Here is a 14,671-nt window from a genome sequence, read left to right as displayed (position 1 = left end):
CACGGGTGGGAATTTCTGGGCAACGTTAAGTTCTTTCCAAAGGCTGAGGAGTATTGATCTGCTGAGATCAGAGAATACCTTCAACAGAAATGCTGGGGAAAATACCACAGGAAGGAATATGCATTCTGGAGTGTGTCCTCTGAGGGGAGGGGGGGCTGTCACTGAAAGCGCACCTCAAAAACAAATCCATGAAAATGTCTGCTGGTCCATTACACCTCCAGCTATACTCAGAGCTATCTGATGAGGAAGGATGGTGTGGGTAAAGGACATGTTGGGCCTGAAAGGAAGAACTTGAGGAGAGATCATAAAAGGAGACTGTATAAATAGCAGAGATGGGAGAGATGAAAGGGAATAAGAGTCTACTAATGCACACTTCATTGGGAAATTATACAATGACATAAGACATTCATTGTATGCCAATTTTAAACATTAAAAAATTAAAATAACAAAATAAATCATTTAAACTATACTACATACAGATATAAAATTATAAAATGATATATTAAAAGTTTTACTTTTTAAAGAACCCTAAATACCCAGATATCATTATTTATAAAGGCCTTTACTGCATTAGAGGGATGGCCCAGTGGTTTGCAAGCACAAAGGACTTCAGTTTGAGTCCCCCAAACCCATGCTAAAAAAATATTAAAATACAATCTGTAGAACCCACTTTTATAAAAATGGCATTATCGGCATGCATTTATAATCCCAGCACTGAGGAGGCAAAAACAATTACTGGGTTCACTTGCCAGCCAGTTCAGCCTGCAGGTAAAGTTGCAGGCCAGAGAGAGGCCCTATCTTCAAAAGAAAATTAGAAGTGATACTCAAAGCTGTTCCCTGTCCTCTGTGCACACCCACATACATGCACACATACACACAGACACACAAGGAAAACTCATACCACCAACCTCTACTCATCAGCCAGCCCTCTGAACCGATTTAACACTTGGTTTAAGCTAGGACTAGAAAGGAAGTGATCACAGAACCAGTTTCCTTCGCTCTCAGCCTCTGTCCAGGCAAGAGAATTACCAGATACCTCAAACTGGAAGCAGTGAGTGTCTTTAGAGCTACTTATGTCACATTGCCCTTTGATTATAAGTTAATCAGTGCTGTATATGAGTACTTTTGGCTTCCCACATTGAGTATTCTTTCCAAAAAATACATATAGCTACTCCTATTTGTCCAACTGATTTGCATAAGTAGACTTAAATTGGCCAAATATTTTATCATACCCTTTATGTTAATTAGGTGTTCTGCAAATTTAAAACAAAACTATTTCATTACCTTTTAATTTTTTAAAAAATATTTTCTGAATTATGTGCATATAGAGAGCGTATATGCAATGAAGTGCAATGGTACTCGGAGGCCAGGGCATCAGATCCCCTAGAGCTGAAGTCCTAGTTGGTTGTGGGCTGCCTGGTGGTAGCTGGGCACTGGGAACCAGGTTCAGGTACTCTGTAATAGCAGATGAGCTCTTAAGCATTGGGCATATCTCTACTTCTCCACCTTTCACTGTCTTTTGAAAATGCCGTAGTATTGAAAAACCAGCTTACACATGGCACAATCCCACTTGGTAAACCATATTGCTAGGAGTTAATGTGTTTCTGGAACTTCCTTAGAACTGTTACAACCCATTACAGGCAAAATATTGGTTTATGAAAAATTAATAAGGCCAGGGGAAAACAGAATTCAGTATCTACATTAGCTATTTACACCAAAAGAAAACAACCAGAATTAATTACGCCACATGCAACATTCTAATGGGGTTTTCATTAACTGTATACCATTATGGAAACTAAGCAAGGATTATTCAAAGAAAAATGCCAATGGCTGTTATTGTTTCCGAGATTAAATTAGTTAATGGGTTACATATTCAAATCTGATGCAAAGGTTAATCGATGTACAGTAATCATTATATTAAGCCTTTTATCATTCCAAGACATAAATACCCTAATATTACTGATGCTTTCCCAGGGGGAGGAAGAAGCATTTATTTGGGCCTTTCTAATGTTTCTTTGATGTGCATGTGATATGAAGACAATTGGAACATTGGATGTTGTTAATCATTCTCTGTCATTTTTGAGAGTAACTTTCATTACCTGAGATATTATATTTACTTTTATTGTATAGTGCATACTAAGTGTTCTCTCTCTCTCTCTCTCTCTCTCTCTCTCTCTCAAGTGTGTGTGTGTGTGTGTGTGTATGTGTGTGTATTTCTGGGAAGCATTTCAAAGTAACTATACCCAGTTACTTTCTGAGAGATTCAGAGATTAAATTTATTTTCTCTTAAAGAGGCAATTAAAGATGTTGGGCTTCTCCAGTCAAGAAAAATAGCCAGAGCATCCTAAAATAGAGTTATGTGATAGCATGTAGAATTTAAAAAGGAGACATGGGGAGCCTCTTCAGGCATTTGAGACTCTTCACTGTTTCAAGGGCCAGCTATATTCCCAAGGCTGTGATGGGGGCGGGGGAGAAAGAGTGAGACCCTTAGGTCAAAGCCCAGACCTGCTAGACAACAGTCTGCATGGAAAACACCAGGCAACACAGAGCATGGAAGGGTGAGAAATGCATGGCTCTGGATCACCCTTTCTATATGTGGGCCCTTGTATCTCTGAAGTCTAGACATTAGGAAATAAAAGTGATTTCCATTGCTTCTGCTGCAGCTCAATTGGCAGATGCCCATTTAGATTCTGTGAAATCATTTCTACTCCACCACCATACCCATTGGCTCACAGATTTGAATAGTGAGTCAAAAAATGTGAGGCAATTTTTTTAAAAAATCGTATCATCAGAGAATGAAGAGATAGCTTAGTCAATAAGGCCTTTGCCATGTAAGTACTGAGGACCGGAGCTCAATCCCCAGAATACACATACAAACATACAAAGAAAAGCCAGGCACAGTAGCACTAGCTTGTGTAGCTTGTATTCAAGTGCTGGAGAAGTAGAGATAGGCCGATCAGTGCCTCCCAGTCAACCTAGTGTAATCAGTAACCCCAAACAGTCAAAAATGGCATCTGAGGTTGTCCTCTGATATTCACACCTCTCTCTCTCTCTCTCTCTCTCTCTCTCTCTCTCTCTCTCTCTCCCTCTCTCTCTCTCTCACACACACACACACACACACACACACACACTACCACCACCACCAACAACAACAACAACAAAACCATGTCTGTAGATTTTTCATTGATTTCTATTGAAAAAAAAAAAACTAAATAAATTTTGGTCAGTATTGATAAAATAATGTCTTCTGAAAGATTTAGTGTCAGCTTTCTGAGTAAAGGCTAAGGTATATCTAGACAAGGTTGCTGTTAATGTGACTTCAAACAGTGGGAGGATATTACAAAACTGGCTTGTAACTGTTTTCTGAAGAGAGGTGGACATCGTATATTTCAGCCTCTGCAGCCGTCAGGTTTCTCCTGCTAGTCCCTACTCCCTGTCAATGGTACAAAGTAGCTATATGATGTACTTATATACGTGAACATGGCTGTGAGCCAATAAAACTTTATTAATAGACACTGAAACAAGTTTAAGACCAGTTCACTGGCCAACAATGGTATTCTGTTCATTTCTTTTCAGTTGTGTAAAGCTGAGTCTTAGCATGCAGAGCATAATAAAAATTGGTGGTAGCCAGATTTGAAGATGATATAATTTGTTGACACCCAATTTTGAAAATACTAAACCTCAAATTGAAGAGTCTGTTTGAAAACATTTGCAATTAGATCAACAAATCAATGTGATTGTCAGCAAGATCCTAAATCTCTTTGTTTCTGTATCCTTATCTGTGAAATGGGTATAATTATATGAATTATATAAATATAGTGCCATATTCTATTGAGACAGGGTTTCACTTTGTGTCCCATGCCTACCTAGAACTCATGATCCTCCTGCCTCAACCTTCCAAGTGCTGAGATTATAGGTACCTGCCACCATGCCTAGCTAATAGTTCCTACATTACAGGTTTTTAAAGGTAGTTCAAAATCAAATTATTTCTTGATGGTTCACTGAGAAATTTCTGGGTGCTAGGGAATTAGTTCAGTTGGTAATATGCTCTCCAGACAAAAATGAGGTCTATAATACCAGTACTCGGAAGGTGGAGACAGGGAGATTCTTGGATGAACCAGGCATCCAGCCTTCTTGTTGAGCTCCAGGCCTGTAAGACACCTTTTATGCACAGTTAGAACATGCAGCCAATGCAACACTGCCCAGTGTTGACCTATGACCTACACATACTTGTGCATACAGGTACAGCATGTGTACATACATGCAAACACACAAAAAAAATACACTGAAACTTCTGAAATTATTGTCATTAATCTCAATTTAATATTGAGTTAAGTATTTTCTCTTAAAGCCACAGGTAGACTAAAATTTGGTAAGAGAGTGAGCTTTTTGAAATTTTACACAGATAATAAAGGAGAAAATTGTAAACAGATTCTTGGAACTGCTCTTGGAACTTTTATGCAAAGCCTAAAACTGTGCCAAATTAAGAAGTGAAAAGACAGATAAGAAATGATGCATTTCTTTATGAATATTATGAACATCAAAACTTAGAAAAATAAATTAGGTTGAAGGATTATTTACAGAATAGATTTGCTTCAGGGCCCCTTTAAATATGGAAATCTCCCAGTACAATTAAAACACATTTCGATTTATAAGAATTATATATACATGCAACATTTCCCAGTGACATCTGTGCCCAGATAAATGGAAATATCCCTGTACTGGGAGCTCTATTGTAGCCCTTCAGAAAAGCACATCTTTCAGGCTGGTATAAGAACATTATGTTTCTAGAAGACCAGCATATTAGCTTTGGTTGGGTTAGCTTAATGCTAGTCTGATGTTCAAAACTGTGTGACTTTAGAAGCATCTACAGCTCTTTGTGGCTTTGGATTCATTTGTCGATTGGAAACAATGTGCTCTCTTAGAGACTTAATGGGAATAGCCTAAACCTTTGAGTCTAGCAGAAGTTTAAGGCTGGTAAAGTGCCACCTGTGAGGACAAGCAGATAAGGTGTCTCAATGATCCTCAAGACAGGATCACTGAGGAGACTGTTGTGTGCACTAGATTGCTGGGATCTAACAAGGCATCATAGACAGGGTAGACAGAAATAATTCTTTTCAAAATTCTGAAGGCTAACAGCAAAAGAGTAAGGTGTTGGTGGGTTGGAGTCTTCTGAGGACCCCTTTCTTAGCTTGTGAAGACAGCTGCCATCTTCGTGCATTCATCTGATCTTCCCTCTTTGCAAGTCTGTATCCAAATTGCCTCTTAGGAGAACAGTGCTCTTGTTCCATGAGGGTCCACCTCACTTAACTCAACTATAATATTTGAATATTGTCGATTGGAACTCCTAAGGCTTAGGACTGGACCACAATGGGCTTTGTGACATGCAATCTTTTCCATAACAGAGGGTAGGGCTACACTATTCTCCCTCAGGTAGGAAAACTTACAGGTCCCTCTCAAGGATTATGCCGTTGGTAACTGCATAGCTACCCACCTCCACAGTTCACTAGGTAAGCGGCACTGGACGGGGCTACTCTTTCCCAGGGTGTAGAGCAGGACAACTATCCATTATGTGTTAGATGAGAAGGAAAAAAATAATATTGCATTTTGTTCCTAGAAGTGCTTTCCTGGCACTCAGGAAGCCTGGGGTTCTAGCAGCAGCAGCTCAGAAACTGGGTGTAGTAGCATGTGCCTGTAATCCGTCTCAGTGCTTAAAAGCTAGAGGCAGGAAGATCAGGAGTTCAGAGTCATTCTTGGCTACATAGTTAGTTGGAGGATAGCCCAGGAGGCTACATGAGGCTGTTTCTCAACAACAACAATAAACAAGCCAAATGGACACTTCCAACCCTGTGTGCATCCCTATATGGTTGCTGTTTGTTTGGTTATGTAAATGTCTGAACCTCTGTATTAGAACCACTTGGTGTGATGTCTGGAAGGAGACTTCATTTCCTACTCACCCCAGGTTGTTTTAGATTCCATAATGGATTAGAGTCCAGTGCTGCATAGAGAGACGGTTGGCAGGTTTCTGTTTCAGCAAGGTGCCCATTTCTCAGGTGCCCATAGCTGGGTTGTTCACTTAGGATAATTTTCCTACTTTTAAGCTAATTTTGAAAGCTTTTAAAAACCACTCAATAACGGTAGAAGCAAGAGGCAAACATTTCCATTGGTGAAGTGAATAATAGTGTTTTTCCTCCAGAACTTGCCTCATGGACAATAGGTTTTTGGAAAAAAATACATGGGTAGTTTTGCCTTTAAAAAAATATAAAAGAACAAAACTACCTGACCTTCTTAACTGGGGGCAAGTTAAAGGCATGTAAATATTCTTTGACAATGTGGAATATGAGGTTCTTTTTCTGTATCTGGGATTTGGCTCAGTGGGAAAACTACTTACCTTGGAAGACCTTACTTCAGTCCTCAGACTCCATGATTTGTATTTTTAATCAAGTCAGGCATGGTGGTGTGTGCTTATGGTCTCTGTAATGTCATAGTGGAGACTGGAAGACATCTGTGACTCTCTGGCCAACTAGCCTAGGCTACTGGGCATGCTCCAGGACAGTGAGAGAACTTGTCTCATGTTTTTAAAAAACATGGTGGATGGTGCCTGAGAAACAACTCCCAGAGTTTACTATTTTCCCTCTGGCCTCCACACACACCTGCACACATGTGAGCACACATACATACACATTTATTTTTTCCTTTAATTTTTTTCCTACAATGTATTTTGATGATATTTTCCCTTCTCCCAGCTCCTCCAGATCCTCCCCACCTCCCCACCCAGACCAATTCAGAACATTTCTGGAACTGATGAACTACTGAGCTTTGTCAGCCTTGCCAGTCTTGCCTGCTGCAGACAACAGGAAAAAAATTCTTGCCAGCCATAATTGTAGTTAATGAGAATTATTCTGAAATGTGTTATTAATTTTATTAATCCCAGTGAATCATACAATTGATCACATAGGCTCAGGTTGGTGCTCAGAACCATTTTTTTTTTATTGTGTTTGTGTGTTTGACCATGTGAATTTTAGAAAGGGTAGTATGCTAGGTGTTTTAAAAAAATGCAAGAAGTCCCACAGATAGCCTCCAGAGCTAGCAAATCACTGGGCACACTGTAGACACTTAAAAAATCCCTGCACATTGAACACTGATCCTCACAGCCCCAATGATCTTTTCCCAAATGATCCAAGGAATCGAGCAGGCTGAGCTCAGGTAATGAGCTTCTCCACTCACTCAGCCCTTGGCCTTGGCCTTGCTCTCACACACCTTGTTAGGAGAAAATGTATGAGGAGCCCAGCAGAGAACTCTGCTTGAGTGACTTGACTAGCATGGTGGAGGGTTGTCTATAACCCCCAAATTAGGGGTGAGGGCAGTTGGATCACATGAACTCACTGCCAGCCACCTTACCTAGTCTAAAGGGGCAAGTTCCAGGTCAGTGAGATGCCCAATTACTTGGGCAACAGGAAACAACGACCCCCATATCCTGTCCTGACCTAGATATCCAAATCAAGTTGTTCAGCCTATTAACAAGCACCTTTACCCATGTGCTCACATGCATGTACCAACACACACACACACACACACACACACACACACACACACTAAACCTAGAGAAAGGGTGGAATAGATGAGTGTCTTAGGGATAACTTGAGAATGCATTTGAGCTCCAAGCAAATGAATTCCCAGCCATAAACATCAGAAAGTAGAAGTTATCTCTCAGAAAGATGAGTTGGAAAAAGCACTATTTTTAGCAAAGAAAATAAAAATAGATCATGAAAAAAATTGTTCTAATTTACCTCCACTCATTAGTCCCTGCCTAAGGGTCAGGTATCTCACTGGTGCCAGGGTAAACTGACAAGCATGATTTGGCCCTGCTTGGGGGGTTCTGTGGGGAAAACCCATATGTAAATAGAAGAAAGATCTTCCAGGGAATCAAAATGAATATGATAAGACATAAAGAGAGAGTAATTAATTCAGACCTGAGGAGTGGGACTAGAAGAGGTTACTTTTAAAGTATGCAGAAGGGAGACAGGAAAAGACAACTTCTAGAAGAGCTGCACGGTATGCAATTACTAGTGTTCAACCCTGTCAGAGGTAGAATGGCCAATTCCTTCTGATTTAACTCAGGGTTAGGCCAAAGACAGCATAGAGATCTCCCTCCCTAACAACTCACATCAAGTGGCAGCAACCTACCAGGAGCAGGGTTCAGAATGATTCTGGACACTCCAGGACAATACACATAAATAGGTGATATTAAATCTGACTAGTGATGTCTGCCCTGGCTACAGAGCGGTTAGGTAAAAGTGTAGTTTAGACCCATTGTTACTCTTCATGTACAAAGAGTTTAATAAGCCAAAGAAGATCATGTGTAAGATATGCTGTGGCTGTAGATGCTGGTTTGCAGTAGTTGCATGGTCCTCTATTAGAGGTTGGAAGAAGACAGAATTCAAGGAACTCCAAGAGGCTTTGTATGTGCTGTGTTGGGAAGTGCTTCCAATGGTTTTGTAAACAGTCTTTATAGGGCTGGTTGTACCCTATTAGCTACTTGACCTATTTTTTAAAACAGATATGCATTAGCAAACCCTCTCCCTGAGATGCATAGGGGCTGCACCATTCCTCTCTGTTGCTTTGTTATTATCGAATCCAAGGCTTTCCTTTAAACAAAGGTCACAAAATGGGAGGATAACTCACTATAAGCACTTTGCAAATTAAATTAGCAGATGTTTTTAGGTAAAATAAAACCCAGGTCTTATGACCAAGCATAGATTTTGTTTTACAAAAGGTCAAAGTCATTGCATAAAGATTGTTTCATTTTGTTCTGTTTTACTACTAAGAGAGCACTCAAAGGACTGAATCCAGCTTGACTTCTCAGGACCCACAGCTCAACAAGAATGAGAGAGCTTCATTACGCCCTGCCAGGGTTTAGCTTTCTATTCTGAGTCTGTGTTGGGTCCCAGTGGATTTCTACATACTGAACTGAGGATATTGAAACTTGACCCAGGGGCTTTAACAGCAGATACTGAAATGGCCTTTAGCTGTGTTTTGGCTAAAATTAGATGATCTTCCTTTTTTGAAATTCTGGCACAAGAAACCTCGGGCTTGATATAAAGGTTGATTTTTAACCAGAGATGCACAGAGAGAGTGGTGGGGGAATTGTCTCAAAATCCATTCCACCAGGATCCTCGTGTTAGAGACTGAGAATTATAGCTTTCTCTGGGTCCTATAGTAACCTACATTTCTCTGTAAGATTTTTTAGCAATGAGCAAACACATATGAGGTACCCACCCACGGGAAGTACTTTACAGAGGGCTTGTTGCTGGGACAACTGCCTGTTCTGGTGCGTAGCTCACCCCTCAGTGACCGATTTTATAACTCACTCCTTCTCACTGGTGGCTATCTGCTCTTAAGTTTCTTGCTAGTCGTCTATTGCAACCAGAAATGTTTATGGAAAGCTAGTTAGATGATAAACTTAATGAAGTAGAAAGGAGAAGTTGATCATGACAAGGGTCCCCTGAGTTCTTAATGTACTGGTTCTCAGGCTATGCTAGTTGGGTTCATTTTTATGCTAGGACTATTTTGAGTGCAAAGGAAAAAGAGGGATAGATGACTCTTCTCCAAGTACACACATAAGATGGGTGTCATGTATTCAAGCTGCTTTGCTGAGTGACAGGAGCAGCATTACTAGAGATGGTGACTGGAGGAGGAAGAGATGGCTTTCAGGCTTTAGTGAAATCTTTATTGGAGGGGGGGGAATCAGGGAGCCAGCTCAGTTGGTGAAATACATGTCATAAAAGAATGAAAAGGGCTTAGTTCAGATCCCCAGAATCCACATAAAAAGCTCAGTGACCTTCTAGTCAGCCTACCTGAATTAGTTATCTCAGGTTCCATAAGAGACTTCATCAAAAAAATAAGTTGGAGAACAATAGAAGATACTTGATGTTGATTGCTGGCCAACACACACACAGACAAACACGGGGGCGGGGGGAGAGAGAGAGAGACAGAGAGAGAAACAGAGAGACAGAGAGACAGAGACAGAGAGAGACAGACAGACAGACTTTATTTTAACCTGGAAATTATTTCCAAACTCTAGAGAAGCACAGAGGGAAAATAGGCACAGGTTTGAAGGAGAATTGTTAGAATCTCTCCAATGTATCATATATCATGTTAGAACATGAAAAGGTTGGGCAGTGCACAGGGCAGGCAGGAACATCAGTTTTATTGTCTCTGGAACCCAAATGACTCTTGGGAGTTTTAACTACATGTCTGTTGACCTTGGTGGCATGTAGGACAGGATGACAGACCCCTTCCATGGGGTGGCCTTGCTCCTGAGATAGGCTTCTTTTCATGGAAGATGACATTCAGCTGCAGTATCAATAAGGGAGAAAAGCTGACCCTGCCAGTCAGGGAAGTCAACAGAAACCACAGGGAGGGAGGTATTTCCAGCAACCCTCCAGGGATTGCTGCATCTGTACCAAGCCCTGCTTATTCTCTGCAGTCTTTGAGCTTGACTTTAACAGCAGTAGCAGAGGCAAATTCACACTCCAAAGAGGCCTCAGGCCAATCATCCTTGATGTGAGTGGGTAGTTCAAAGCACAGCACAGGAGTAGGAAGTGTCTCAGGATGCCACCATTCCTCTCTGCTGTAAATTTCCATTTACAAGCATAAGCCAGCTGCCCTGTCCTTTACATCAGGTGGAGGCAAGCCCTCACCGCAGTGCCTGGCTGCCTGCAGGTCAGTTAAGCCAACTCTACATCAGGAGGCAGGGAGCTCCTGGGATGCTACCCGAAGCAAGTAGGCCAGCAGTCATCTCCCACAGTGCTAGGCATGCAGCCAGGATGGGCCATAGTGACAACATAGCTAGCATTCTTTTCTGCCTTTCCTTCCTCCCCTCCTTCCCCTAAAGAAGTCATCCACCAAAACAAAAGTTTAGGACAGGGGTAGGAAAAGTTGCCTGTAAACAAATCAATAGGTGTACTTCCCATTTGTGGAGTAATTATTACATGATAGCCCTTGCTATAGACACCTTTTGAAGGTAGGTATGTTTATCCCTGCTTCTCAGATAGGAATGGGGAGGCCCAGAGAGGCACAATGACTTATAAAGATCACATAGCAAAGAGGTGTTTCAGTCCAGTTTACTGTCTGGTTCTTATTGATATTTTAAAAGTTTGTTTAAATTAGCATATATTAATTATATATGATAAAGGTTTCCATTATGACATTTCATGTGTATAGATTTTCATCAGTTCCTCCATTATCTTCTCTTTTTCTCCTCCCACTCATACTAATTCCCTTCCAAAGTCTCTCTTGCACTTTCTTTTTTGGGGGATGGGATCAGATGCATTTACCTGGAGATGCTTACAGGGGCATGGGTAATGGGTTTGCTGCTATTTCTTAAGATCCCTTTTGAGAATGCCATATCACTCCCATTGCTATATGAAAGTGGGCTGTACATCATTAACCAGACCCTTTAGGTAACCCTCATGTGAAATGGCATGGCATGCATTTGGTGGGCTATGGGAGTGGGTGGGTTTCCTCTGGTCTCTTGGGCTTCCTGTGCTCAGAGGTGTGGCTGTGTTTTCATTTCCCTGCCTTTCATGTTTATGTTACCATGCTCTCAGATATAGTGTGCTATCCCCAAACCAGACACCATCTCTTTCTCTCTCTCTTTCTCTCTCTTGTAGGCACGGTGCTGTTGTGCCAGGCCAACCAGGAGGGATCTTCCATGTACAGTGGCCCCAGTTCACTTGTATATACTTCCGCAAGTAAGCCCACAGCTGTGGCTCTTTTTGTTTGTGCTATGTATATATGAGTCCACTCATCTCCTTGCCATGTAAGTCTCTACCCCTCCTTTAATCTCCTTCAAGGTGTCCTCTCCATAGGGTGGAGTGGAGTTTCAGAAGCATGTCTATTTCTTCATTGCCTTAGTATCTAAATCCCTCTGTTTGCTCCCATCCATAGTAATCCCACATTCCTAATATGTACTAGCCATACTTCATTAAACCTGTCATGACTGACTGTCATGATGGGAAATGGGCATTGGTTGGTGGGGAAGGTTGTGGGAGGAAGGGAAACAAGGCCATTGCCTGCATTTATCATAGCTCTGCAAATTAATGGTAAAGCATTTTTAATGTGCAAGCCACCCAAAAGTACCCCATAGCCTAGCAGATGTCTTGATCTGTGCCTCTGTATACGGAAGGTTCACTATGGAAAATATGGCCAGCTTATGGCTAGTTTGCAAGGCTTGAAAGTCCAAAGTAAAAGGAGATACATTAAGGTTTTTCCAATTTAACTGGAAGGCAGCAATACATAAGTGTTGTGATTAAATTGTGCATGTATATATAAATACATATATATGTAAATATGGCTATAGAGAGGCAGTGGCATGAGAGGAAACATAAGCTTGAAGAAAAGGCCTGGGGAGCACCGTACCTGGTCTCCAGAGCAGACTGGATAACTAAAGGAACCTGGGCCCGTTGGGTCTCCTCCTCCTTAGCCAGTGCTCTTTATTTGTTATCTAATACAGGTACTCTATGTAGTCCTGGGAGATTCCCTTAGTTGGCAAATGTGTCCTCTTCAGTGTTGGTACTCCAAAGTTAGTCTGCAGTTTCTTGGAAAGGTCAGTGGCTTCTGAAACAGGATAAAGAAAGATAGAGTTGAAGTGGGGGGCTCATGATAGTCACAAAAATGAGAGGAAGGAGCATGATCACTGCTGGGGAAAACCCTACACCTCAATTCCCAAAATGTGAGAGTGGGACAAACTAGAGAGGTCACCTGAGGTCCAAACTGTAATTGTGACAGCTCTGGGACATACTGGGTGTGTAAGAGGTGGAATGAGCAGCTATTTCATGTTCAAATCCAGCTTTGAATTGGTTAAAAGAGGGATGTATATTTCTATGCCCCAAGAAATTCTAACCCTGATGAAAAGTCATTGTTTCTAAATGGAGGCAAATTGGCCCTTGTGAGTCTGTAAATGTTAGCCTTCTCCATGCCTGCTCCAGGTAGGTACTATATTGCTTGATTTACAGGGGAGGAAGTAGAGAGCTCTGAGGACAGTGACTCCCCTGGGGCCAGGGAGTTACTCAACATTCAGAGACATTTACAGACATTTTTGGTTCTTTCCACTCTCCTGCCCTTCCTGTTTCTACTCTAGTATCTGGAGAAGAGTTGATGCACAGTGTTAGTATTGGTCTACAGAACTCCCAGAACAAACATTCTACATATGCATTCTATAGAAGTGTGGGCAGGTCTCAGAGACACTAATTATTTGAATTCATCATGTTGATTAGCCACATGGAACAAATAGTCAGTTAACATATTGGATAGAATGGCTCTGTATACTAGTGTGATAGGCTTCCATCTTATTTACAGAAGTGAACCAGACACAACTCAGAAAGTATTTATTCACTTGGATCTGCCTAGCTGTTCTAAAGCAAATTGGGGGGGGGGTATGTTTTATATATCAGATAGAGAAATATCACACAAACTCTCTGATAAAATAATGGATGAAATGTCAGGAGTTAGCAAACAAAAGTCACAGGCCAGACCCCATCCTTACCCACTTATTAGAATTATAAAACCAAACTGAGTGAAAACATGTATTATTGCCAGGTATGATGGCACATGGTCTCAGCACTAGGGAACTAAGGAGGCAGGGGAGTCCTGAGTTTGATACCAGCCAGGCTTATAGCTACATAGTAAGAACTTGTCTTCCAAATAAAAGAAAATGTACATTTTATATTGTATTATTTAAATGTATATTCTTCATATAGGTGTCTAATATTCTAAACTATTACAAATTGTCTCTCTACAGAAACAGACAGTGTCTACAAACTCATGCAAAGGGTCTTTTTCAGTGCTAAGAATGTGTGTGGCACTACTGCCTCACACGCATGAACGCACAAGCTTAGCTAGTTCCTATCTATCTTAAGTCACATCAGTCTTCTTACCTACATGTTTTCAACTTCTTATTGTCACGGATCGGCTGTGTAACCTTTAGGAATTATGCTAATGGCCTCCTCATATGCTATTGTTTAATTGTATTTTAATGTGTTGCCCCAATTGTTGAATATTCAGGTTCATAGCAATTATTTTCAAATATATTAAAATCAATGCCCTTTTCTACAGCAGTCTTAAAGGAAGCAATTAATAGCTAATTTCATTTTTTTTTATTTTTAAAAAAGGCACAACCTAGTTTCTTCCACTAAGATTCTTCTGTGGGTATTTATCTTAAGCAGTGGTATTAGGATTAGCAATCTGGGTGAGTATTTTGTCAGAGTGTGGAACTTCTACTGGGATGTAAAGGATATTCACGACCCTTGGGCACACTGCCCAGGCTTCCTTTCTCCTTCATTGCTTTTTGATCCAGCTGTTTGCAGAAAGCTGACATCTTGGCAAGATTCATCTGGGTTTTCCTTTTCTTACCAGGTGAAGACACCCTCTCTAGAGCAATGCTACAGCTCTGCCCAAACCATCAAGCCAACGCATGCAGGGTCCTTTTCTTTCATGTTGGGTTGGTATATGGTGGTAGATCAATTCCCACCTTCCTGAGGAACTGCCTCCACAGTGGGGCACTCCATCCAATCTTATCTCTGGGACCTTCTTCTAAGCAATGTTTCAGGGTACAATTTTTGAAGATGCAAATATTTCTCATTTTTTACTGATAGTTGTGTTCCTGGAA

General features: G+C 41.1%; 1 protein-coding gene across 16 annotated transcripts in view; it reads left to right on the top strand.

Annotated features, from left to right (window-relative positions):
• The window catches only part of Rbfox1 (RNA binding fox-1 homolog 1), a 1,681,994-nt gene that overhangs the window by 1,592,361 nt on the left and 74,962 nt on the right, over positions 1 to 14,671 (top strand). For 13 of the 16 annotated variants that reach the window (XM_036197529.1, XM_036197544.1, XM_036197532.1 and 10 more), the window contains one exon: positions 11,676 to 11,756. The exons of the other annotated variants lie outside the window; for them this stretch is intronic. In XM_036197529.1, the coding sequence (XP_036053422.1) occupies positions 11,676 to 11,756 (81 nt within the window). The remainder of the gene's footprint in view (positions 1 to 11,675; positions 11,757 to 14,671) is intronic. 16 annotated transcript variants of the gene reach the window in all.

This window comes from Onychomys torridus, chromosome 8, assembly GCF_903995425.1.
Source record: "Onychomys torridus chromosome 8, mOncTor1.1, whole genome shotgun sequence".
Taxonomy (NCBI): Eukaryota; Metazoa; Chordata; class Mammalia; order Rodentia; family Cricetidae; genus Onychomys; species Onychomys torridus.
The sequence above is the reverse complement of the archived record's forward strand: the minus strand, read 5'-3'. Positions and strand labels throughout refer to the sequence as shown.